Genomic DNA, 26,772 nt, shown 5'->3' with positions numbered 1-26,772 from the left:
TGAGTGTTTTCCACTCTTGTCGAAGGAGGAAAATGCAATGCTTTAAACTGGCACAGAATGTCAGTGGTATGAAAGGCTCAGCTCTGAGGGTTGGCAGGATGAACCTAATGCCTCCTGGTAACAGTGCAGCACCCTGGCATTGTCACAGTAAGGGTGGGGACTGAGTTCCAGGTACCCGTTTTCTGCGTGGACCCTGCTTCCTCAAGGGTGATTCTGGGGTTGGGAAGAGAGAAATGTGACATGGGCTCTTGGTGGAGCTGCAGAAATCTGGTTTCAGCTGAGGATGACATCCTTGGTCTGGTGCAGTCTGTGGTGCACCAGCCATCAGTGGGAGTCTTGGTGGCCTTTTCTGGAGCTCCGCTGAGTAGAGGGACCATGCAGGCTTCCCACAGCCGCCCTCTGCTATCTTCCCCCTTGGATTTAGGGCAGATTGATTTTACAGCCTTGCATTTGCACCTAGAAGAGCTAAAGGGAAAAAATTACCTAAGGGAGGGCCAAAGAAACCCACTGGGGCCAGAATCCTGCCCCAGGACTGTCTCTGAGACAGTTCCAATTAATTCTCTGATTGCTTTGAGTTTTGGTGGTCAGGACAGTCGAGAAGGAGCAATCAAAGCTCATGCTTGCAGGTGACCACAATCAGGTGTTAGAGACGAATTATTGCCTTCTGGCTCTGCCTAGCTGCTGTGTGTGCTGGGCAGGGTCTCCTTGGGCAGCAGGCGCTGGGGATTAGCGAGGTGATGGGCTGATGCTCATGGAAACACTGGGCTTGATCCCATGCTGTGGGGTGCCTTGCTCTTGGGTGACTGAGCAGCACCTGACGGCACAAGGCAGCATAGGCTGGGTTCCTCCCCACCCAAACTGCTTTGAGGAAAAGACTCTTTGATGATGATTAGGAATATATTAAATATTTTCACATCTAAGCTAAATGCTCTCATCCTGCGAATTGCCAGATTCTGTTTGTACTGTTTCTGCATGGGGCACCCTGGGGAGCTCAACCTGTGGGTCTTGGGAGGGTGGCTCTGATGATCTTGGCCATCCTTGGAAACAGCCTCCAGCTGTGGCGAGGTGCCATGGGACCACAGGGACAGGGATGTGTGCTGCCACTGGTGTTGGTGGTGTTAGTAATTGGTAGCAGTTTGGGTTGTGGGTTTTTTTTGTTTTTGTTTTTTTTTTTTTTTACATCTGGATCCCTAAGAGCAGAAGTGGGAAGTCCATTGCATATGTCCCATATGCATGCTGGCGCTGGGGGGTTTCTAAGAATTTGCTTTATCACTGTTTTCAAATGGTAACGTATTCTGTGCCTCTTGGGCCTGAAACTGTCAGCTGAAAACCAGTGTGATTTGTGTCTGAGCGGTCCCCAGCAAGGAACTCCAGGGACGGAGGATGCTGCCTGGTTTGTGGCTGAGAACAGGGGGGATGAGCACTCTGGTCCCCCAGATGTGGGAGCAGCAGGGCCCAACGTGCCGTGCCGGCATGCGCTGGTACTCGAGTGGAGAGTTTGGAAAGCTCCGAGTTATGAGCTATGGTTATGTTCTCACTTAATAAGGTGTTAACTGACATTAGGCTCTCTTTGGAGTTAGGCTGTACGTGGAGGTTAACGGTTCCTGGCATTTTGTCTGCTATAAACGAGCTTGCAGAGACCGGGAAAGAGTTACCGCACGCTCTCAGCGTGCGAATTTTTTTTTCTTTAGCTAAAAAAAAAACCCACCCCACCACCAAACCGCAGCAACCCGAGGAGGGGGAAGCCGTTCGGTGCCCCCCGGGCTGCGGGAGCCGGCCGGCGGTGCGGGGCGCGGCGCGGCCGCTGGAGGGCAGGCGAAGCGTGCCGGAGCGCCGGGCAGCCCCGCCGGGCACCGCCGCGGCACCGGGCCGGGCTCATGGCCCCGGCGGGCGCGGCTCGTCCCGGCCCCGGCGGCGGGTGCCCGGTACTCGGGGGGCCGCGCCGGGGCCCCGCTGCCGCCCGCCCGGGGCTCGCCGGGGCCGGGACGCGCCCGGAGGTAAGAGAGCGCCGGGCCCCGCCGCCCCCCGGAGCCCAGCGCGGTGCGGGACCGGCCGCGGGTCACGCGTGTCAGGGCGCGGGGGGACCCCTTCGTGTTTCGGGCGAGCCGTGGAGGGGACTGGAGCGGCGCGGCCTCGCTCGCCCCCCCCCCCCCCCCTTTTTTTTTTAATACATTATTTTCCTAAAAAAAAATACTTTCCGCGCCGCCCCTGCCCTCCTGGGCGCGCCGCGCAGGCGGTGCGCTATCCGCGCAGGCGGTGCGCCACCCGCGCAGGCGGTGCCAGCCCCGCGGGGCCGCCCGGGCGCGCCCCGGGTCCCGCCTCCCGCCCGCGCCCCGCGCAGCGCCATGCCACCGCGCCGAGCGGAGCGCAGAGGGGCGCGGAGCGGGGCGCGGCGGCGCTGTGCGGGCGCGGGGCCGCGGAGAGGCTCTCTCCGCCTGGCAGGGCCGGCCCGGGGGGCGGCGGGGGGGCACTGGCTGATGATCGGAAGTTACTGACAATAAGCACCTTCATCCCCCCAAAGGCGGAGAGAGAGAGAGGGAGAGGAGGAGGAGGAGGAGAGACAGGGGGAGAGGAGAGCTGATGCCTAAGCGAGTCACTCGGAGGAGGCAAAGCGGGCGGTACCACAACTTCTCGGCGGCGCGGAGCGGCGCGGAACGGCGCGGAGCGGAGCGGAGCTCGCCGGCCGGATCGCTCCCATGTCAGGGCGGCGGTGGGGGACTGCACTCCGCTAGCGTGAAGCCACTGACCTGCCCCCTCTCCTCGCCCAGCGATGTATTCACTGCTCTCAGCCTGCACTTGCCTGTAAGGATTATGGCATCTTTTTAAATATTTTTTAAAAAATTTTTTGGTTGGTTTTATTTTTTTTAAACTTTCATTTTGGAGGCTCCGGTTGCATTTTCCTTGCAATCAGGTGGTAATCGGGACCCGAGCCTTTTCATAAGCAGAGCATCGCTCTGTGTCCTTTAAAAAAATCGCAAACAAAAACAAAGCAAAAAAAAAAAAATCAACTTTAACCATTTTACCGCATCATTTGATCTTTTGTTGCTTTTTTTTTTTTTCTCCTCTCCAGATGTTTACATTTCCTGCTGCTGTGCTTTCAGGTACAGGTACGTGTCCTTTCTGTCCTCTTTCGCTTTTGGTTGTAAAACAGAAACAAAGGCGGCGTGCTGACCTCGCAGTGCCAGGCACTTTTGGCTGGGGCTTTCACTTTTTTTCCCCTCTAGTTTTTATAGACGTATTAAACCGCTCCCCGCGCCAGATGCCGGAGTGTCACTTGCCCTGGCAGGGGGCTGCCCCTCTCGCTGGGTGCCCGCTGCGGGCGCGGGGTGCCCCGGTGCGGGTGCCGGTAGCCTGCCCTAGCGGGATCCTCTGGAGTGCATTAGCCTGGCTAATGATGTGAGAGGGAGTGCTGGACTCTCCTTGCACAACGTTGATTGATGCACTTGCCTTGGAAAAGCAGGCGCTCTTCTGCTCGCCCTCTTTTCCTTTTCTTCTATTTTTTTCCCCCTTTTTTTATTTCCTCCCCCCTCTCCTAGAGAACTTACTCCCAAAAACTGATACTTTGAAAAACACGCGTTTCCCTAGCCAGGAGAAGGAGGCTGTGTGCTCCCTCCCCATTATTCAGTAGAAAGCCATCCAAGTCAGATCCTGCCTTTGATCCTGCCTCGGCAGGAATGGAGCCGTTGGAGGAACACCCTGAGCGCCGAGGCTCCGCAGCCCAGGCGCCTGCGGGACAGGGACGGCGGCTGGGGGTGCCAGGGCAGCCGCTGCCCCCCAACAGCCCCAGGGCCACGCAGCTCCCTGGGATGGGGATTTGAGCTGGGCATCCCGGAGCAGACCCACCTGCGGGACCAGGCAGAGCAGGTGCCGCTGTCCCAGTGGCTCCAGCCCACCGTCCCGCAGGGCCGGGGGACACTCGTGCCACCCCTCGGCCCCGTGCGGTGCTTTGGCCGGGATTGCACCTGCTCACCCCGACACCCGACGGCAGCGAGGGATGGTCCCGCATGAGCACAGCTGCGACCTTGGAGGGGGCTCCATCCCTCCGGCCAAATGAAAACCCAAACCAGCCCCATCCTCTGCTCCCCAACCCCTCAAAAAAATCCCCGGTCACATTCTTTTTCTCATCCCCTCTGAAAACTGCAGCTCGAACCTAACACCAGCAGAGCCTCCCCTCGGCGGCGCAGCCTCCTCGGCAGGAGAGGATCCACAGCTGTAAATTACCCTGCGGTTGGAAGGCGTTTGCTGTATTTCTCCGGTGCGTTTTTTTTTTTTTTTTGGTTTTTTTTTTTTTTTCAAGCCCAAGGAATAACAGGCTGCGCAGGGCTCGCAGCGACGGCACCCTTTGCAGCGGGGAGATATTTTTTTGTGCTTGTGCGGTAACTGAAGTTAATCAGCCTTCCAGCCCCCTCCCTCTCCCCCTCCCTTTGGTGCTTTTAGTGAATCAGAAAAAGTTTGGCTGGCTGCCTGGAAAGCACTTGCTAAAATCTGATCTCTTACTTCAGCAGCCTTAAAACTTGGGAAGTTATTGGCATTTATACAGTTGGAGCTCGCAGGCTTCCAAAGCAATAAAATAATAAAAAAAAAAAAAAAAAAAAAAAAGGTGGTGGTGGGGGAAGCTCTGCGCTCTGGTGCTATTAGAACCATACTTGCTCCATTTCGTGCTGATTTTGCAGCCTTGTGCGGGATTTGAGGCGGGGATTCGCTGTGGCTGGGCGCCGCGGAGGTGTCCTGGGCCGTGGCTGGAGGGGCGGTGGGTCTCGCTGGGTGTCACACCGAGAGGCGAGCTCTTTCGGCAATTAGTGTTGGGAGCCAAAACATTAGATTAGTCATACTCAAGGGCCTTCGAGTGAGTGTTTACAGTATTAATGGTAGATGAAAAGATGTGAATGCTGTAAGTTTTTATTGCCCATTTTGTTACACTTTCTTTCTGGATTTATTCACGGGATTACATGTTTTGAGCCTGAATGGGAGCGAGGGATTATAGGATTTCTTTTATAATGATCAATTTGGGTAGGAGTTAGCCTTTGGTGAACTGGAGTAAATTAATGCATCACTTAGGTTTAATATTTATTTAGGCTAAAGGAAGTTGTTTAGTTTTGCTTAAAGGGCTCTGTGTTGTATTGGAGAGATTTAAGAGTGCCTGAAATGGATTATATTCTAAGGCCGCCTTTCACCCTCCCATGCAAGCCATGATCAGCGGGTCGTCTCACGTGTTAGTCTTAGAATTACGCTCCTCTGCTGCTGGCTGTGACTCTCTGGCTCTGCATGCAAAGGTAGAAATCCCTCCAGCATGTGTTGGGGCTGGAGGGATTCTGGGGCAAAATACCACAGCTTAGGTATTTTGCATCTTCTGTTAGTTAAGCGCGTACAAAGACTGTGGTGTGTGACGTGCAAGCTGCCCGCAGTTAGGTGGCATGTCAGCTCAGCTGCTGGCCCAGAGCTTTCCGCAGCCCCCGAGCCTGCGTCCACAGTGCCGCAGGTGACCCGGTCGGTGTAGCATCGCTTGAGGGTAGGTTGTGGCAGCCCCGCAGGTGCATTTCCCAGCCCAGACCGTGGCAAGCTCGGAGGGAGGGGGGGGGGTTACAGCAGGATTTAGTCTGCTGGATGAGTTGGGGTCCTCCAGGGCTTTGCTGTCAGGTGACGTTTCCACCAAGGGACAACAGGGAGTAGCGCATGGTGGGTCAGAGGGGAGCGCTGCTGGAGCACAGGCGATGGGTGCCAGCGGCTGTGAGAGCAGCCCTGTACCTTGTCGGGCTGTGAGGAGGACACCTTGTTCTCCGGTCCCTTCCCCCATGGTAGCGATGTCCCTGTCTTGTTTTCTTCTCTTGCATCTTGGGAAGTTCCTCTGCTGCTTGGCTTTGCTGCAGTCCCAAGGGCAGCAGGGACACTGGATATCCCTGGGGACACTGGAGAGATTAATTTATTTATGCAGGTTGTTCTTAGGGGTACCCTTTCACCACTGGTTATTAAACTCTCCTTCTATTGCTTATCTTTAGCATCCTTTGGTTTAATTGTCTCAGTGCCTTTTCACGTTTCTGGGAGCAATTTGTCCTCCACATGCTTTTTCCCTCCGTATGTCCTGGAGCGGTTTTGTGTTTGGCTCTGGAGTCACTCCCTGCTCTTCACATGGGTGAGAAACCCCAGGAGCACCTTGTGTGGATGGAGGGGGGCTCCCATGCTGTACCAGCTCTGGCAGCCCCAGTGGCCCTTTAGGACATTGGGGTCAGGGACATGGGACCTCAGGAGCTCAGATGTCCCCCTTTGCCGGGTCAGGTGGGGGCTGGAAGCAGCTTTGGTGCAGGCTGAGCAGTAGGATGCCAGGTTTTGTGTTTGTGAGAGCTTCCAGCTCTTCTGCCCCTGGGCCACCTCCAGTGCGTTGTCGGCTGGAGTATGGGACGATGCCGGCGCGGGCTGCCCTGGCCATGCTGTGGAGCGGAGGCTCGTGCTGCCTCAGCCTCTTCCCTGCCCTGATAAACCTCAGCGTGTTCTCCTACATGAAGTGCATCTGTGTTAGATTAGGAAGAGGTCCCTGATAGGGCCAAATCCTTTGCTTTTATGGCTCTTGTAGGTTAAGATCCAGCTTTGGAATCTGATCCAGAAGCAAACAGGAGGTCAGAGGAGCGCACAAGGCAGCACCGGGCTATTTTCACATCTGCTGGTGTTGTGTAAGAGGAAGGCTGCCGCACACCATGCCAATAGCAACTTATTTCTCCTAAGCTCCTGTGCAGCGACAGACAGTTATTGTTTGGGGCTTTGTAAAGTGAGACACAGAGGAGTGTTGCTTCCACACATTCAGTGAGCCAGATCCTGCGGTCTGGCGGAGCTGTGTGCAGCACATGTCAGAGGCGTGAGCCTGCTGAGCGGCTCCCTCCCCTCTCCCCATCTGCTGCTCCACAGCCGCCTCCCGGGGTGGTCGGCCGCGAGTGCCACCGAATGGCACTGGGGACACTGTTGTGGAGAAGCCAGAGCATGGTCCTTGTCACAGCTTGCCTGGCCAGGGCTTCTGGTCACCCCTTCTACAGGTGTGGAGTGGTACTGGAGCCAAGGGTCCCCGTGCTCTGCCCTCTCCAGTAGTGCTGGTGGTTGGCGCGGAAGGCAGGGTGCTGGACCGCCTGACCCCAGTGGGGTTATTCTCACATCCACCTTCCCCACAGGTGGGCACCCACCTGCTCCCTCCTTCCTTGGGTGGCGTGAGCATCTGTCTTGAGGCTGTGGCCAAGGCTGCGTGTGCTGCCAGGGGTGGAGGCTCTGGGGCTCGGGCACCACTGATTCGCTCTTCAGGCCTGTGCTGTGGGATAGGGCAGGTGCTTCTTTGATGTGGCGGAGTGCTCTGCTGCTGGTGGCAAAGCCTGAGGCTCGGCAGGGGACCAGCACCCTCTGGCTCCCAGGCTGTGAGACCCTGTGCTTGCCATCTCCGCCCAGCCCGGGGTGGGACCACCGAGTTCTCAGCACAGCATCCCTGTGCCGGCACCTGCCTCCTGCTCCCTGTGGGTGTCTGGACCCCCTCAGGTGGAGGTAGCCCACCTCCCTGAAAACGTCTGAAGTGAGTTCCACTTTCCAGTCTTGTCTCGCTGTGGTTGCTGCCGCGCTGCAATGCCCACCTGAGCTGGCCCACCCTGTGCTCGTGCGGGGCTGCTAACACATGGGTTGTAGAAGCAATGCTGTGAAGGACAAAATATGGCAGAGGTAGTCTGAGAGAGGCTGGGAAGTTTTCTGTTGATTTTTCTGATCGTAGCCGACTCTTAAATTATTAGGCAGTGAGAAGACAAGAGAAACTGCATAAGCAAAGCCTCTTTTAATTAGAGGAGGAGGAGGAACTCGGCAATGTTGATGAAGTGCATGACCCCATCACAGGCTGGAGTTGATGATATGATCCACGGCTTTGGATCTGTGCTGCTGCTGGACTTGTGGCGGTGGATGTGGTGCCTGCTTGGGTGGCTCCGCTAGGCTGCAACCCGCAGAGGAAAGGTTTGGTTCCATATTAAATTGTTTGATCCTGTTTAAAACCTCCTTGCTCTCCAGGAAACAGCCATGCTGCTTGCCACAAGGGATTCTTATTCCCCCCTGCTGACTCATTGCACCAGTCTATGAAGTGCTGTGTCCTGAAGCTGCCCCTCATGCCCTGCTTCTGCCTCCTGCTCTCCAGAGAGCTCAGGCTTGTGGAGGAAGAGGAGGCAAACTGGAGCGGGTGACTGGGCTGGAGCAGGGAAGCCTGGCCCCGCCGAGCAGCAGTGGCCTGGCTCTTGTGCTGGCGCATTCTTCGGTTCTCCCATAGGAGAAACGAGACTGAGATGAGCGGAGGGTGTGTGCAGATGGGGGTCTTGCTCCCATGTGGATGGGGGGTAACACAGCCTGTGACCCCCATGGTGGCCGTCAGCTGCCTGACCTGGGCACGTGCTGCCTTTGCTTCCCACAGTCCCCAGCCCTTCGATGTGCTGGGGCAGGTCTTGTGCCAGGGAACCCCTCACACACATGTTGAGTGGGAAGATTTGCAAGGACAAAGCTGGTTTCCAGGTTCCCCATCCCAGCGAGACAGAAACAGAGTGAACTCCTTGGCATTTTCTGCGTGTGGCAATGTGCAGCACAGCAGGGCTTCTGCTTGGAGGCTTCAATCTGCACACCTGCATGAATTGCACTTTGCTTTTTTGTGGTTCTAGAGACATGCAAGGCGCTTTAGAGAACCAAAGGAGGACCTGGGTGTTGTTGAGGAGAGCATGTAGAAGGGTACAGCAGATGCGGGGTTCAGGCTTCCCCTGTTTGAGATAGCTGGGCACATCGTGGTTGTTCTATGTAATTTCTGTTGCTTTCCGTATTGCACCTGGCACATCCAAGGGTGGATGGAGGTGAGTGATGTTGGGTTTGGAGGAGTGCTGGGGTTTGCAGGAAAGATGCCCGCTCAGACCCTACTTGTTTTCTACCTGAGGAGCAGTTTGGGCATCGATTACCGAGGCGGGAAGGAAAAGAGTGGAACAGGTAAAGGGTGATGCTTCCCAAGGCCAGCGGGTGGATTTGGGACATGGCCATGCAGCTGGTGGTGGGTTCTTTGGCAAAGGGCAGGCAGGGGGGACTGCTGAGGGCTTCCAGGGGCTCAGGTAGGGCGCACAGCGTCAGGGGCGCGCAGGTGGCCACTCAGGATATTGGATTTTGCTGTAAGCGCCAAGCTGTTCAGCTGGGTGAGTGGATATGTCCCTCCGCTGTGGGAGTCTGAGCTCAAAGGAAAGACTCCCCTGGGGCTGAAAATAGTATTTTTGATCTATAAAGCTACTTCCCACATCCTTGGTAGTATTTTTATGGGTCTCTTCCTTTCTGTAGGAGCTGGGAACCCCTGTCACATTCTCTCCTCTCCCCTCTCTGTTCTCACTGAGCGATAGCTGCTTTTGCTTTGATTTTCCCCAGCTACGGACACTTTAGATACCAGTTGTAACAAGTGCAAGTGAAAAATATATTCAGGGAGCAGCATGATTTCAAGAGGAGTGGCTGCCCTTGGTGCCTGGGCAGGGCTATGGATACCTGCTGCCAGGGCTTTTGCCTAGGGTCTCTACAACCTCCTCCGACAGGGCTGGCAGGCGGGAACCCCCAAGATGCTTCCAAAAGAGATGCTCTGCTGCAAAGTGTGACCTCCCAATGCTCTGCTGCTGATACCGGGGGCTTCCACATGGGAATCTGTGGCCCCAACAGGTCTGAACCTTTTTTTTATTTTCCTTCCCTGGCTTTTTGTGTTTTGGTCGCCTGCTGTGCCCTAACAGCAGGTACAACCAGAAATTATGCAGAGCTGTGCATTACGCTGCCTACCTGGTATGTTGCTTCTGTGTCCTGGTACCTCTCCAGATGTCCGTGGAGGATTAGGTATCCAGCGAAGCAGCTGGAGGGAAAGTAAGAAATAAAAACCCCTGAAATAGAAAAGACTGTCTGGCTCTGCCAAAGTATTTTCCTATTGGCATTCAGTAGCCTCGCCATAGCATGAAGAGAAAGAAAGGGGAACAGAGAGAGGAAGGAGGAGGCTTAGTCTGTCATGGTCTGCGTGTTTCCCTTTGTGCGAGCTCCGTGCTGCGCGGGGGGCTGCAGTGGGGGGGAGCCCATGTGCCAATCTTCCCTGCCTGGCCAGGGGCAGGCGGTGGGGTTCGTGCCCCCCGCACCAGGCTCGCCAGCTCACTTCGACATGGGGCAGGGCTCCCGGGCAGGGCTTGGACACCTCCCTGCCCGCACCAACAGCTGGATTTCAAGCTAAACCACAGGGCAGTGTTTTCCACGTAGCAACAGCACACCCTCCCCCAGCACAGCACCCTGCCCTTTGCCAGACGCCGCTGACACCCTGCTCGCTGCACACATTTGCTTCTTCATGAGGTTATCTGCTTTATTCCACTGCAGCCAGTGGAAAAGGGGTCGTGCTGCCAAGAAATCCACAATGGCTTTAACATACTGACCTTTAGGACAAGAGGAAACAGCCTCAAGTTGTGCCAGGGGAGGTTTAGATCTGATATTAGGAAAAATTTCTTCACCAAAAGGTTTATCAAGCCCTGGAACGGGCTGCCCAGGGAAGTGGTTGAGTCACCATCCCTGGAGGTGTTTAAAAGACCTGTAGATGTGGCGCTTAGGGACAGGGTTTAGTGGTGGGCTTGGCAGTGCTGGGTTAACAGTCGGCCTCAATGAGCGTAAAGATCTTTTCCAACCTAAATGATTCTGTGATTCTATGATTCTATGGCCTTAGAATGCAATAACAGCATCTAACAGCAGCCTTCTGCCATAGCTGCTCTCTTGGTGTGGTGCGGCTGCTGCTCCGTGGCTGTGGCCGAGCGCGAGCCCGTCGATGCCGCCTGAGGTGGACTCTGCCTCGGGGCCAGTGGGGAAGCAAAGGCGAAGATGTGAGCTGCGGTGCTGGGTGCTCACAGCCCCTGCCTTGGGGAGCACTTGAATCGGGATAAACCGCGGGCAGTGGGGAGCAGTCTGGTGGTCCCGCTCATGTGTGGCAGTGAGGAAGGCAGGTGAGGCAGAGCCTGGTCCCTGGGTTTGCCCCACGCTGCGATGGACAGCGAGGCAGTGCTCTCCCGGGTTTGGGGGGCAGACTGGGGGTGCCGGGGCTACCCCGGGGGGGAGGCAGAGCCCCGAGCCATGGCCTGGCTGAGGGGCCAGATCCTGCAAACAATGCGGGGACAGCACTGAGGGCGAGCAGAGGGGCAAGGGGCTGGTGTGCCCTCTGCTTCCTCTCTTAATGTTTTATAATCCAAATCAGGTTGATGAATGTAAAACCTTGGTGAAGGTCCCAGGGAACTGCATATTGCATGGATACAAATATCAGAATGCAGCAATTAATTAATAACGGATTGCTCTTCCTACAAGATATTTCCAGTACTCCTTATTCCTCCCAGTTCCTTTTGCTCCTGCTGCATATTTCAAATCCCTTTCTTTCTTGCTAAAATACTATCTTTGGCATCATTTTTAAGGACAGCTTGTTAAAAAGCTGTTGTATCTTTTGGAATACCCTGAGCTACTCCGGCAGAAATCTAGAATTAACAGGAAAACACAGTGGTGAGCCTGGTAAATAGCTGGGCTTGCAGCGTGTGTGCTGGGTGGCCCTGGGCATGGCTGGTGGCATATGAAGCCCTGGGGATATAAATTGGAAAATGGGATGAAGGACAATATTGATGCAGGGCATTTTGCTGCTTCTCTGTTGCCATTCATCCATCTGAAGAGAGGGATGCAGTGGGAAGCTGGTGCTGCAGGACTGCCGTCCCAGGGGTTCCCTCACCCGCAGGTGGGACTGGGGTCCCCTCCTTCCCTGCAGACCCTGGGCAGTCCGCTGACCATGCTGCTCCTTGGGCTTCTCCTCTCCAACTGTTAGACATGAACCTGAATGGACAGTAATATTTATTTTCCCAAGCTGGATTCAATCCGTAGGCAGAATTTGACTCAGTTATAGGAATGTACAAACTAACGAGTGGGGTGCACACTCCCATTTCCAGCTGTGATTTTCAACTATAAGACGAAAGCTGATTTTGACCCCCTTAAGCTGCCAGGCCTTAAGGTCACAGTCCTGTATGAGTAGCATCAGTCCCTCAATGTGAGGCTGTACTGTAAGATTGCATCGCGCAGTGCGGTATTGATTATCTGTAAAATAAATTATGATGTATGCAGTGCAGGTTTCTGACCCTGTGGTCGCGACCTTGCAGTGATTGGGGAGACTTCCGACCAGCTGAGATCAGAATAGCAAACAGCCCCCCAGCAATCAATAGGAAAACCAGCAGGTCTGATTGTTGGGGCCTTTTACGGGAATAATGTTTGATGCCGTGCACGCATGACGTTTTTACCCTGGGGAACAGGCAGTTCTACAAGCTTCACCTGAAATTAGATGTGAAACTCTGTTGGGTGTTCTGCTGAGCGACAAGGCAGCCGGCCCACGGGGCGGTCAGGGACGGGGAACTTTGCGGTGCAAAGGCGAGCACGCACAGTTCCGTGTCGGGGTTCTCAGTGCTCAGCAAAACTGGCATGTCTGGGGTTGGAAGGGAGGAGTGAGGGCAGCTCTGTCCGGCCACGCTGGCCAGCCGCAGGCTCTGCGCCAGTTACATGTGTGTATGTCGTGAGTTTGAAATAGCGTTGCCTCAGCCCCGACAAGAGAGCTCTTCTGACCCGCGAGCCAAACTGACCAGTTTGTGGCAAAATTGACAGCTCGATTGCAGGGCTGAATTTTTAGAGGTGTGCAGGTGCCTTCAGATGTGGATGCGGTGAAGGAGGCGCCTGCTCCGGTGCTTTGCTGGGGTTGCCTCCCTAACCTGTGTAGGTGCTGCTGAGCCATGAAAGCACTGGCAAGGGGGGGACAGGGCTGTCCTGTGCCCCCAAGGCACCCTGAGAGCAGCATCTGCACTCCTGACCCCACAGGCGTGAGCATCGGAGCGGTGCCTCCAGCTCCTTGGTCAGCCAGGCTGCGTTCGCTGCTTTGGAGAGGGAGTAGCTAAACGGGAATAGTCTGCCAGAGAGGCAGAGGGCTTTCTTTTGTGCTGTCAGTGTTGTAAGAGCAGGTAATGTGAATTTAATTGCTGTTGGAATTTAGCAAACAAGAAAATGGAATTTATTTGCGTGGTTTTCATTTCTTTCTGGGAGCCTGATTTCCCCAGCGTGCACCAGCACCATGTGTACCAAGAAGCTGAACGCCACTGGGTTAAGTTGTGGGGTTTCACTTCTAAAGAAAATCAGTGCCAACACTGACACGGGGCCAGCGGGGCTGTGCTCGCAAAGCTGGTCTGAGTCGGGTGGCAGGGCCGGCGAGGCGGGGAGCTCCAGGTATTTCCAGACCAAACGGGAAATTGTTCGTACTGTTGCATTGGTACCATCCGTGTGCCGGCCCCGCAGGGTGCTGAGCCGCTGCTGCAGGTCCCCTTGCAGAGGGATGCTTGGGGAGCAAGGGGGTGGGGATGGCTGGGCTGGGGCACAGTGCTTTACAGCATCCCAGTGCTGTAACCACGAATGCTGGTGGTTAAAAGAAAGGGCTGTTGGGGAATCTCCAGCTTCGTGTCTTAACATCTCCTTAGCTCCTGGCCTGAGTTTCCTCCCAGCACCAGCTGGTGACTGGTGATGGATGCAGCAAAGCGTGTTGGGCTTTCCCTGGTACCCACAAGCTGCATGGGGATGCAGCAGCCTAAACCTCAGAAGGTGCCTTAGTGATGGTAACACCTCTTTTTCTTTTTTGCCCTATTTGAAATGTTTCAAAAAGGATTTATTTTCCAAAACTGTTGAAAATTGTTCCCTAATAATGGGAAACCTGCAATCTAAATTAATTAAAATAAAATGAAACTTTTCCCTAACTCAGCAAAGCAGAAAGATAAGAAATCCTATTTGTCTGACATTTGCAGTGTAAAGATTTCCACGCAGGAGCGCAGCTAATAGCGATCAGTACAAATCTTCTATTAGAAAACAAACCGTGCTTTCCATTTCTAGCCCTGGGCTCATGTTTGTTACATCGGATCCTGAAGGCAGATTGACAGTTTGGTTTGGATTAAATTCAACACATGGTTTATGCCATACTTCTGATAAGGCTCAATGTTAATCTGATTATTTTTTCGTGTGCTGTCTTTAGCACATCAGCAGCAGAATTGTCCGTTCCTAGGAATATTTTCATGGTGAAACCATTGAGGAATTTATTTCTGGAGGGAAGATGAAATTACTGATTTTAAAAACTCTCAAGATCTCAAGTAAAGCTGAAATCTATTAACTGCAGGCAGTAAGCTTGACATGACCTGGACAGGCTTTGAGTTATTTTATTAATTGATATAAAAAGTGTTCTCTTTAAATATCTCTGGAAAGGCAGCAGAGGAGGAGACTGGCTCGCGCAGAGGGACCAGAGCAGGTTCCTGTACTTTTACCGCCATCATCAGCTCTGGTTAGCCGGGAAGGAAGGTTGTCAGCTTTTGCACTTGTACATGCTTGTGAGCTTGGGTTTCTTCATGGGAATAACGGGAATAACGGGCATTGCCATGTCCGCCAGTTCCCTGAATGACCTCCCGTGGTCTGTCCCACAGGTGGGCTTTTAGGTATGTTGGCCCATTAGGTACAAATATTATTTTTTTAGTATATATTTATTCTGTTTATAAGTGGGTTTCACTCTCCAGCGCTGGTGTCCCTTTGCCATTGCTCTGTTCCCTAGAAAGAAAGTGAGGGGGAAAAGCTAGAAGAATTGGGAATGGGGAGGACTGAAGGAGAAGAGAGGCAGAGGAGGAATCGCTTGTCGCCTTTGAACTCTGTGCCTCAGCAGTTGTGTGCCGGGCAGCCCGCCCACCAGGCTTTGTGTCCGTCTTTGCTGTAGGATGCAGCGATCTGTTGTGGCTTTTTTGGGGCAACCTCCAACACAAGCGTGGCAACTTGCTAACGTGGTTGTTTTATCAGGGGTGAAGCGGTCCCAAAGATTGTCTTTGGTGCTTGAAGACAACCGGTGCTGGCCTGACCTGTCAGTTGGTTGTAGGGTGCTGGGACTGAGCACTGGAAAAGCTCTGACTGGACGGTGGTGCAGAAAGCGACTGAGATCCTTATCCCAGCTATATATTAACTTCATAAAAAATTAAATTGATGGAGCTGGAGATGAACGTGACCTGGGTCTGTGTTCATATGAAGCTGCGCTGTCACCAGGTGCTTAGGTGAGCTCTCCTGAGTGATGAAGCTCCTGGGGTGCATGTCTCGGGGTGAAGTTCTTGCTTCCCGGCAAGATAGTGCGCGTTCCCTATATCCACCCGTGTTGGGTGAGCTGGAGATCTCCAGCCTCGAACGGAAAATGTGCGTTTGCACAATTAGCGTGGCCCCTTCCTTCCCTGGGAGCAGAATGGTTTATTGATTTCTTTGGCCCGCTCGCCCCCACCTATTCAGCAATAATGACCCTTCCACCCCAACTCTAAATCATCCCAGCCTGCCTCGCCCGTAAACCCTCTAATCTTTTTTGGGTTGTTGTTGGTATTTATGCTCGTGGAGGTTTATGATCTGTCGGCGCTGGCTGCTGAAATGCTTTATTTATCCATACGCTGGGCCACACAGGGAGCGTCCTTATTCTGGTATCATGTTCAGGATGCTGTAGTTAAGGTTTGTGTCAGCACTTCCATGCACAAACCTTGTTATTCAGGGGTTTTGCAACTCCGTGGAAAAGAAAACCAGCAACCTGGCACGGTGAGGGGAGGCTCAGAGGCACACATGAAAGCCCAACAACCCACTGCCCATTTAGGGATTATTAGATGGGCAACGTCTTTCCTTGAGGAAAATGGCCAAAAACATCCTCCTCCTTTGGTTTGATTTTGTGAAAAGAAAACCCTCTTTTGTGTGCTTGTGTCAGTATCAGATGGGGAGAACACAGGGAGGTAGGACACGGGCTGGAATCCCCTCTGGATACTTAAAAAATCAACGCCTGGACCGTGCAGGACACAAGTGCCTACTGCTGTGCCCAGCTTGCATGCCACAGAGGTGGCGGGGCTAGGGGAGGCAGTGGCTGTCCCTGCCGCCCTGTGTCACCTGGCCGCTGGCTGCCCGGCTCGGCACCACAGCCCTGTGAACAGTAGGCAATGGGGTATATAAATGTGATTTATTGCCCTGTTAGTGCAGGAGCTTGTGGGCTTCTAAATTACTCGGAGATTTCTCGATAATAGAGGGAGTGCAGTATAAACAGGAGAGATAATAGGGCTTGAGAATGGATTTCAAAGCACTTTTGGGGAAGGAAAAGTTTCATGGCTGTTGGCAGGTATGGGGTGATGGCTGGCTCAGGTGGAGGAAGAGCCTTTACACACCAACCCAGTCGGAATATTTTTTTGATTGCTCCTTCTTAATGGCTGATGGATTTTGTGGACACTCCGTGGAGCAGCCTGGAGCAGAGCTGATAAGTCAGAGTGAAAATGCTCGCACAGCCTGTTAGCCCAAGACGGCAGGCTGGGGGTTGCGTCAGTGGTAACGTGTTTGAGCAGAACTGATCAGCCCCGGGTGTCCGCAAGCAGGAGCAGGCAGGGATGAAGTACCCTCCGGTTTCCTCAGAAAGGGGATGCTCTGGCAGCAGGGTGTTTATAAAGGGAAACTGGGAATGCCAAATAGCTGCTCTCAACCCTTCTGTCAGCAGGTACCGAGCTGGCGTGGCTGGCAGCCCTAAGTTACTGCTCCAGAGCTGCCTTTGGTTTTCATCTCCAGATGGTGCCGGCTGGTCTTGCAGCACATCACTGTGTGTAGCCGAGGGGACCCCGCCACCATGCACGGCAGCAGTGGTGGCACAGGAGCATTGTTCTGGGGAGGGTGGCAGTGAGCTGGGAGGTGCAGGAACCCATCTGCTAACACATGCCTTCAGGCTGGGGCTGGGGGATGCCCAGCTTCAGTGCTTGCTCCCTCTCAGCCCTTGGTTTGCTGACCACCTTTCGCGGGCATGGGGGGAGCAGGCTGGTGAGAGTGCTGGGCATGAGGAGGAGCATCTTGGATGCCAAGGGTGATACAGAGGTGGTTCCCATCTCTTCTGTTTTCCTGTGAAGCTTTTGGAGATGGCCATACATTTTGTTCATTGGATGGGAACTTCTAAGCTATTTTTTCACGTCTTGGTCTTATGTTGGGGATGTTTTTGGTGTGAAGTCGTGCTTTGCTGATCATTCCTGGAAGCTCTGCAGCATGTCGCTGTGCAGTATCTCAGACCGTGGTTTCAGGTAGGGCCACCCTGGACAAGTGATAGGAAATGGAAAAGGTTGTTGTTAATGATGACTTTAATTGAGTTTTGCTAAATAAAAGCAGGTCTTCCCAGGTAAGTTGAAGAGATTTATTTGAAGTAAGTAGGCCATTTTCCAATGGAAATTGGTTTTGTCCGTCTCCTACATTATCAGGGCTCCCGTGGTGATGTATTTGGGGTTGAGAGCACATCCTGCTTTACAGTTCATGGAACAGGTTTTGCAAGGCAAGTAAAGCATAAAGCAAGATCAAAAAAAAAAAAATCTCCCTTGCAGAGATGAAGAAAATTTTGCATCTTTGCATCTTATGTTTCAAATAACCAATCAAATTAGTGATTAAAATCGTCTCTGAAAGCCCTGTTCCAGAAATAGCTTCCAAGGCTTTTGTAAAGATGTTTCTCACGTATGTGGGAAGAGAACCATGCAGGAGCAACTCTCACATTGCAGGTGCTTGGTCGTGGTAAGCTGGGGAGCGGACAAGGAACCTCGTCAGCAATGTGTTGTCAAAGTGTGCCACTGAAAGGGGGAAAACCTGTTTGAAGGATAAGGGGGTGCTCATCTCCATGGCTGTAATTTCACAAACTGCTATTTGTTCTAGGGAATCTGCGTTTATTTTTAGGTAAATTACTCCTCTCTTTACCATGACTGCTATTCCTCAACACCGTTACTCTGGGACCTTGCCTTTTACAGGTCCCAGGGGGTTTAGAGAACTCCAGGGGCGTGTTCCTGGGAGCTGGTGTCCTGCTGGATCGTACTGTGGTCCCAGTTCCCTGCTCTCGCCCGTTCAGGAGTCTCCAGTGACATTTCTGAGCTCCATACCTGAGCTTTCCTCGCAGCACAGCAGTGCCGGGCACCTCTGGTCCACTGCTTGAACAGGGCAGATGAATCTTACATCCCCTTTCTGTAAATTTTGCGGTTTGATGTGTACTTTGCTTTTCAAAAAGCAAAGGTTGTGCCCCTGGCTCTTCCAACAGTGTCCCAAGTCAGGGCTCACCTGATGGACTGTCTGGATACAGTGGGTGAAGTCCAAGGGCAAAGAACATGTCATTACACAGGGCCAGCATCTCTGGTGAGTGGGAGCTGGAAGGAGAAGAGGAAATGGCCCACTGGTGGTTGGTGTTTTATTGGGTGTTTAGACCTGAGGAGAAGGCACTGTCTCTGAATCATGGCTTGAAGTTTGCAGAGATCTTCCTCGCATACGACTCCTGTTCCTGTTTTGACACCAAAAGCTCTGGATCAGCCTGGCAGCTGAGGTGGGGCAGGACCACAGGGATCCCTTGTACCACTGCCGAGCATCAGTCACGTTCAGCAGCACCAGCCCTGCCATCCCGGGCTTTGGGTCAGGATGGAAACCCCAGAGAGGCTGTCCCCCAGGCTGGGCATCTCCATCAGGTGTTGTCATTAGGCTCTGAAAGAGAGCTCAGCCCAGAAAGACAGGACTTTCCCCTGCTTCCCCCCCGCCACTAACTGCTGTTAGCAGGATGGTATTCATATTTACCAGTTTTCAGTGATGTTTTAGTGGTTTCCATAACATGGATCTGCTACTTGCCCTGAACCTGCAAGTGTCCCCCTTCAGAGTGGAGCTGTTGGAGGCAGTGGGAGTAAAGAAGATGCTCAGCTGAATGATGGAGAAGACAAACTTTAAATGTAGGAGGGGAGGGTGCAAGCTTTGGGAGAGATTTTGAGTCTCAAACAGCTAATGTTAGCCAGTTCTAAAAGCAGGTGTGAAAAAGTGAGGCAGGCTCGTGGGAATGAACGCAAGGCACAAGCGAGGTATCAGCAGCACAAACGTTCCCAGCGGAATGACTCCTGCTATTTCAGTAAATCCCTCAATTGCTTCCAGTTATTGTTAGATGGATTAACCTCCCAGTCCTTGGCCACAACCATTTTCTTACAGCCCAGTACTGCGCAGAGGCTGCCAAATCCTGGGATGAGTGAGCAGTGACACCTGAGAAGGTCGCGTTCCCCTTGGCACCATTCCCATGTAGGGTCACTAGGTGTTATCTTGCCAGAATAAGCAGGAGCTCATAAGGGGAGTCTCCTATGAGACTGGTTGGAGCTTAGTAAAAGGTTGCCAGAGAGGAAACTGGATAGAGGAAAAATGGGATAATTCGGTAGGGTCTCCAGGCATCTCTGCTGAATCAGCTGTGTGCTTTTGGAGAAGCCACCTTTCACATGGGAGCAGTGCCTGGAAGCTACTATCTAGGGAGATAGTTGTTAGCCACATCTCTATTTTCTTTGCAAATGCAATGGAAAAAGGTGTTTTGGAAATCCTGCGCTGAACTTGTGTGTGCTGCTCGGCAGTTGCCATGTTTTACCCTAGAGGGAGTTGCTTTTCTGCAGTGGGAGCAAGGATCTCTGTGTTCCTTGGACGATGTCAGGGGACTGGGATGAAAGGAGCTACCAGGATAAACATCAGTTCACTGCTGCGGTGCTGCTGCTGCTGCAAATGTTTATTTCTTTTATGGGGAGATGGGTCTCCGATGACCATCTGTCTCCTTCTGACGGTGATGTTTTCCTGAGTATCGCTTGGGTTTCCCATGTCTTGTGCTTTTGCTCCTGTTTTTGGGGAGGTCCCGGCTGGGCTGGTATGGAGCAGAAGAGTCAGAGGTGTCATCTTGGACCTGACGGGCCCGTGCTTTAAACTGGCATTGTAAGTCCTAGGGGTGAATGACTCTGCCTTTTTCCAGGGTGTGGAAAACCCCTGACTGGTTTCAGGGAAGTGGGCTTGGGGTTTCTGCTCTGCCCTACTGCCGTGGCCAAACAGGTTTGCAGCTGGAGCATCTGCCCTGTGAGGAAGCTGCTGGTGATGGAGGGAAGGAGAGAAAAGGTCGGGAGTGCTTTGAACCTGGCAGGTTTTTCAGTAATTGGGCTCAGGTCTCGTTTGAAGAGACAAACAAATTGCTGGTAAGTATTTTTAGTGGGGTGCTTGCACCTTTTGTCCCAGGAGCACCCTGCTGGGTGGGCTGCCCTGGTCTCCGCTGCAGCCCAACCCGCGTGGCCATGCTGGGCTCCTCCAGCACTGCGCATGAAACGGGGCGATGGGACCCACAGTGTGCCGTGGCAGCACTCTGGAGATGAGTGGGCTTGGGGAGGGGCAGCCCCCTCAGCCTTGTTTCTCCCCTTTGCAGAGCTCCCTGTGCTTTGTGCCAAGGCGTTCGAGTTGTTTCAGAGCAAGTTGGCTGCTGCTGCTGGGTCTGCATCAAAACGGACCTCCTCCGTGGCTCGCCATGCAGGCGATGCGTGCGCGGGCACGGGTTGCTGCGCTGCTGCCTCATCAGGGACCATGTTTGCTCTCGCTGTGTTTTGGGCTGGCAAGATTTTATGGTTTCCTCTCAAGGTTTTGTTTCTTGAATGCCTGTTTCAGCTGCTCAAAAACACTAGCAGACAGCTGCTTGCAACAGTTTGAATTGCTGAATGGTTTTAATTCCTGTTATCAGGGCAGTTTATTTCAGCAGGATTGTTTTCTCCATAAAGAAAAGAAGCTTTTTTTTGGTTCTGTTTTTTTGTTAAGGCAGTAAAGGCAGTTGTAGTATGCCAAGCTCCCCAAATCCAGCTGCGGACTTTGTGGATCCATGATCTCGCAGAGGTTGGTCGGGGCTGTTCTGCACAGCCTTGCTGTGGTTTTCTTTGCATTGGTACCTGTGCTGTGAGGAGGGACACAGGCATGAAACTATTTCTGGAAAAAAAAAAAAAATTATATCCTGGTGCTATCAGGAGGAGCAGTGGCCGTAGCACAGAGCTGGGACCATGCATGGCCTGTGCAAAGCCTGAAGGACGTTGCCACTGGTCAGCAGAGTGTGTGGGGCCAATGAATACTGGAAGTTCCCTCTGAGCCGGGAGTGCATCCCTTGGGAGGCATGGTGGGAAGCAGGGGAATTGTTTTGGGGTTTGTTTTGCCTTCACTGAATTTGATGATGTCAGAAGTAACTGTGGTGAAGTGGCAAGGATGGGAGCTTAGCTCTTCCCCAGCAAAACCATCTGGGGAGAAACCGTGGTAGGAGATTTCAGCTGTAGAGGGGAATATTTTGGAAAGCTTCGGCTGTTGTGAAGGCTGCTCCAATGTAACACATTCTCCAGAACCAATCCTGTGTTCTCTCCATGGGTTGTGTGTCTCAGGGTGGGGTTGGTCTTCATGGTAGGACATGTCCAGAGCAATGCATGTGCTGTGAGGTCTTGGTCCTGGGGAGGTGCGAGGGTTTCTGCTGGCACTGAGGTTTGAGTTGTGGTGATTATATACTGCTTGGGTCCAGGCCATGTAGTTACAGGGCAGTGCTGCTCAGGTAGTATTTGGCACCAAAGAGGATGACACCTGAGCGGGTGGCTGGAGTGGGAGATGGCAGGTGGGGCAGTGCCTGGAGGGGATGTGGGGGCTTCACCCTGTCCCTGGATGGCTCCACTGAGGTCTAAAGTGAGTAGCAGAGTTAAATAAACAGTTGGGTGATAGTAGTCCAGCTTATTCCTGTGTTTCTTGTAGTAAAAAAAAAAAAGTGCAGTTGTAAATGGGAACGTTGTACATTTTGGAAAACTGAGTACTGAACATGAGAACAAAATTGGAGCCCTGAAACCCAACCCATCCAACTGCTGTCTGGTGGGTTTGAGGGCTGCAGCATTAACCCCTGAAACTTCCTGCAGCCCAGGCTGCACAGAGATGCCCTATGGAAGCCTGAGGTGACCTCATGAAACCACCATGGAAATGTCATGTGTTTAAGTGAGGGACGAATCTGTTTGCTGAGCTGTTTATTGGGGTTTATTTTCATATCTTCTATTTCCTCCCCCTACTTCTCTTTTTGTAACTGCTGTTCTTACTGTTCTGGAATCTTCACACTATTTCCTAAAAATATAGTTTCACAAAGATGTGGTTGGATTTTTTTAAATGGAAAAGCAATGGATCTTGTGGGGCAGAGTGACAGTGCTCGAGCAAAGCTGAAGTGCTCTGCATCCACGTGGGCCCTAAGTCTCCCTGCATCACAGTCTCTTCCCGAGAAAAAATCCTGTGGATAAACGACAACTGGCAGTCAGGGTTGCTGAGCTGGCCTTTAGCTGGTATCACAGATGTCCTACAAGACCCTAGGGCTGGAGGTTTTAAAGCTCTGTCGTGATCTTGTGTGCCAGTTTGGGAACCTCAGGAAGGTTGATCAGAGCTGACAAATGTGCGTTTCTGCGTGTCACTCTGCTGCGTGGAGGATCTCAGCCATTGCCTGGAGACCTGTCGGCCAGTGGACGGAGCTGCAGAACCGAGACCTGCAGATCCCCTTGGGTATGCGGGGACTTGCAGCCACCCTTCGTGATGACCCTGGAGGAGATGAAGTACCAGAGATGGAGCGGTCATGTCTGCGGGGCGTCGGGTGGCTTCGGGTCGGACCTTCCTTCCAGCACCGACCTCCCTCGCAAGCCCTGGGCAGCAGCTTTGGAAGGCAACGTTTTGCCAGTCACAGTGGAAGTCAGAAAGACCACCCAGTACTGATAAGGGCAATTTAGAAAGGAAGGGGAAGATTGTGAAAAGAGGGGCAAAGGGGCACAAAGGGAAGAAAAAAAAAACCCCACCGCTGAACAAAAATGAAGATCAAGACTGCTGCTAAACACACTGCCTGCGAGGGAGGTCTCCACCGTGCCTTTTCTAATCTAGAGCCAGCAAGGATTGTATTAACAGCTTCAACGCAATGGAACAAATTAATCCCTGATGTAATTGAAATCGGTGAGGTCTCACAATAGGTGAGTTTGACCCAGTGGGATAGAAATAGAACAAGTATTGGAATGAAGGAGTGAAATGAAGTCACACTGTTCAGCCATTGGTATTTCATTCCTAGAAACAAAGGCCAGACAAATGCAGAGAATACATGGCTCTGTCGGGCATGGTTGAAAGCTGCTCAATAATATCAAGCTTTGAAGGGATATTTCTGTGTGGAGAGGAAGTATATAGCAGAGATATAACAAGCATTAGAGAGAAAGAAAGACAAAGAAAGAAAGGAAGAAAAAAAGTCCTGCTTGCTCATTGCCTGATTGATAGCTGTGGTAAAATAATGCCAGCCCTGAATTTAAAAAAAGATGTAGCACAACTGGAGAAAAAATAAGAAAAAGAATTAAGGTCTGAGTTGTATTCCAGAGAATCAAAACCATCAAGAGCTTGTGGCAAGAAGCGGTGCCCTGCAGATACCCCCGCAGCTGAGGTGCACAGGGTTGGCTTGCTTTGGCTACCGCAGGTAGCAGGAACTGGTCCCACTGGGGAAGAGGTGCCTGTTGGCACTGGGAGGTGGCTCGGTCCTGGCCCTTGGGCACTGCTGCACCACGGCACGATGCTGGGGGGAAGGTGGGCGGTGGAGGGTGGGCTCCTTCCTGCAGGCTGTTGAGCTGCTGTTGCTCCTGATTTATATATGCTTATGGTGATTACATAAATTATAATTTATGATGTGTATATATATATTAAAAATATGGTAATTGTGTATAAAATAATGTGACTTGAGGGCTGCAGCCAGTGACCTGGTTGTGGATCGGTGGCAAGGGGCAGATGCAGGTGGGATGTGGAGCCCGTTCGGGAGAGCTGCATTGCAGTGCTTCGGCAGCACTCTCGTGCTGGGCTTTGCACCGGCAGGCAGTGCTGGCTGGAGGCGCCTTCCCTTCCTCTGCTCGCACACGAGTACAGCTGGGGTTTTAAAAGTCATTAATCAAGGCTGAAACCCTGCTCTTCCCCAGGCTGAACCATTTCCCAGGGTGGAACAAGTTTAAAATGTCACCATCTCACAAATGGAGCGTTTTCACAGTTCTGGCAGAGGCTCACTCCATCATCAAAAGGAGAAATTTGGTTTTCTTGAAGGTGGCATCATCTTTCTCTAGAAAATGGCCAAATACTGACTGATGGGCCATAAAACATTCGTTTCCTCAAACTCTCTCAGGTTCCAGTTTTTTGGCACGCGCTCCCGCCTTCCTCATGATTTCATACCAGGCTCATTAACACCGCTGTCTGCCATCCCGGGGGCAGGGGACATGCTGCTCCAGGGGATCCTGGTAGGACTGGTACATGGCTTGGAAAGCTGGTGGGATCTCGGGGCGATGCTGGGGAGTCTGGCTGAGCCATAGCTGTATTTCTCAGGGGCTGTGTGTTTCGGAGAGAGAGAAGGTCCAATGCTGCCCAGAGATTTAATGTATGGCTTCTCTGAATGCGGCAGGCAGCTCTGGGGGTAAAAGGAGGCTCCGCTTGCAGAGCAGCTTTTGGATCCAAGTATGTGTCACTTGCTGAACTGTATGTCCCCTCTTCCAAGCCCTGGAAATGTCTTCTCTTTGGGTCTTGTGTAACATTTCTGAAATCCAAAGGGATGGGCAGGCTCGACCCCAGCATCACCCCATTTCCTTCTCTTTTCCAGCTTGTTCCCTACATGCACTTCACTTAAAAGTGCATTAAACAAAGAGCAAACATCCTTGAATTTCACATGCTGCAGCGACATGAAAGTGCTCGAGTCAAAGAAATGAGGGGCTGGATTTCAGGGCACACCTGTGCAGGAGCGGGGGGTGCTCTGGGCCAGTGTCTCCTGCATGGGCCCGTGTCGAGGGTGAGCTCGGCACCATCCTCGGTGCGGGCAGGAGCTCCTCTGTGGTGGGAGGAGGTGGGGGTGGTCTGGTGCTTGGTTTGCATCCTTTCCGAGCATGGTGGAATGGAAGTGGGGAAGAGAGGGGAGAAAGGGAATAGCCTCGACGTATTGCAAGGAGAAGCACAGGGGGCAAAGTATTATCCAAACTGGACACTGTTGGTACAAGAATGAACAGATGTAAACTGGATGTACATATACTTGGTAGAAAATTAAGGCAGTGGGTGTGAGGAAGGTGTTTCTGAAACAGCCTTCTAAGGAAGCAAAGACAGAAGATGGTTCATGACTCGATTTATGAGCTGGCTATACGGTGGTACAGCTCTGGTGGACCGAGATCTTTTGGCATCTGGGTTTTAAATAGGACATTCCTGCTTGCCTGTTGAAATGGTTTTTCATATCAAAAAAAATATTTCAAAAGTATTTCAAGTGAAATACTTTGTAAATGCCTCTGGGGGAGTCTTGTGTGGAGTCTCACATCTACATCATTTGTAACCACCACTTCCGTGGTGCTCGGCGTTGGCCTTTCTCACAGTGCATCTTGGAAGGTACACAGGCATCATCCGAGGTGACATCTCCCAAGGTTGGGAGCACAACTTAGATTTTTGGATATTTATTTTTTGAAGTAAAAAATATTTTTCTGTGGATAGGAATAAGAAGCAAACACCAAAACAAAGGTCTGCGTTCTGTTACTTTGAACGGCTTAGTTCCATTTGTGCCGTTCTGGCACTGTTGTGCCACAGCCTCTCTCCCATTAGATACACAGAGATTCACTCGGCGGTGCCCTCTCCCTTTGCTCCGGGCTCCTGTTGTGCATCTGAATATGGAGCGTTCATGCATTAGATGAATTTCCAAACGTGCTTCTAAGCCCAAAGAGGTGACTATGTCACTGAAGCAGTGCACATCCACTTCTGTTGAGCTTCAAACTAGGCTCTGTAACCTGGAGGTAACAACATGCTGGTGAAGGACTGACTTTGCAGTTAAGAGGAGGAAAAAGCAGCAAATGAGGAGTGCGTCGTGTTTCACTGTATGCTGTGGATGGCTGCCATGGTGTGCTAGCAAATCTTGCTGTAATTGGCATAGAGGAATTTTGCCAAAGTCATGGCAGCAACGTGGTTTGTTACTTGCCTTTGCAGACTTGAGAAAGATCTGTCTTGGATATCCTCTTGTTGACCTTACCGAGTTAACTTTCATGTGTTTAGAAGGTCATGGAGAAAATCATTAATATTAGGTTGATTTGATGGCTGAAAGGTAATAAGTATTTCCTGCTTATCAGATGGGGTTTGAAAGGACTTTGAATAGCTTGATTTGTTTATCTTTTGCAATCGGAATGGCCCTTAGCAAGAGGGATTTTGTATTCCTAGATTGGTTTGGGGAATGACATATGGTTTGCTCTCTGATGAGGCTTGGAGGCTCTGTAGGATAAAAAGCAAAAAATCAGGAAATTCTGAAGTCCAGCTCCCAACTAACTTGGCCATGCTGTGGGCCTTGGACATCTCATGCTGTAATGCTTTATGACACGAACAATAACAGATTAACATCCCCTTTTACTGGAAAGCTCAAAAGAGAAAATTCAAAATGTGTAGAGGTTGGTTGGATGGAAAGGCAGATCCTGTAAACATGGCTTGGCACCGTGAGGCTTGCACTGACCTCGGCGGGGCTGTGCTTCCTCCCTGCTCACAGCACGGCATCGCTGCCTGCAGCCCCCGGTGCGAGCTTGTGCAGGGCTAACGCTGCAGTGCTGCTGTCGGAGGCTTTTGCTGGTCTTGAGTGTTTCTTGGATTACTTAATGGTGAAACCTTCGGCTGCATCAGCACAACGGTCTTTCTCTCACCCTCCAGTCATGCTTTAAACCGAAGGATCGTTGTAAAGCCATTTAAAATGAAATCCACTCATTGTGTTAGAATCGTTTGACAAAAAAGCACTTGAAAATCTCCCAGTGTGGGCTGTCTGAAGATGTTTCTGGCTTCTGTGGCTGTTTGGAAAGGAGGTAGGACTAAATGGACCTACCTTGAATGACTGGGCAAGTG

General features: G+C 52.2%; 1 protein-coding gene across 1 annotated transcript in view; it reads left to right on the top strand.

Moving 5' to 3' along the window:
• Positions 1–2,383: 2,383 nt before the first annotated feature.
• Positions 2,384–26,772, top strand: part of FGF18 (fibroblast growth factor 18) — a 73,297-nt gene continuing 48,908 nt past the window's right edge. Inside the window, exons 1-2 of the mRNA XM_005232361.4 lie at positions 2,384–2,802; positions 3,071–3,107. Of these exons, the coding sequence (XP_005232418.1) occupies positions 2,771–2,802; positions 3,071–3,107 (69 nt within the window). The 5' untranslated portion in view covers positions 2,384–2,770. The remainder of the gene's footprint in view (positions 2,803–3,070; positions 3,108–26,772) is intronic.

The sequence above is a fragment of the Falco peregrinus genome, chromosome 8, assembly GCF_023634155.1.
Source record: "Falco peregrinus isolate bFalPer1 chromosome 8, bFalPer1.pri, whole genome shotgun sequence".
Lineage (NCBI taxonomy): Eukaryota > Metazoa > Chordata > Aves > Falconiformes > Falconidae > Falco > Falco peregrinus.
The sequence above is the reverse complement of the archived record's forward strand: the minus strand, read 5'-3'. Positions and strand labels throughout refer to the sequence as shown.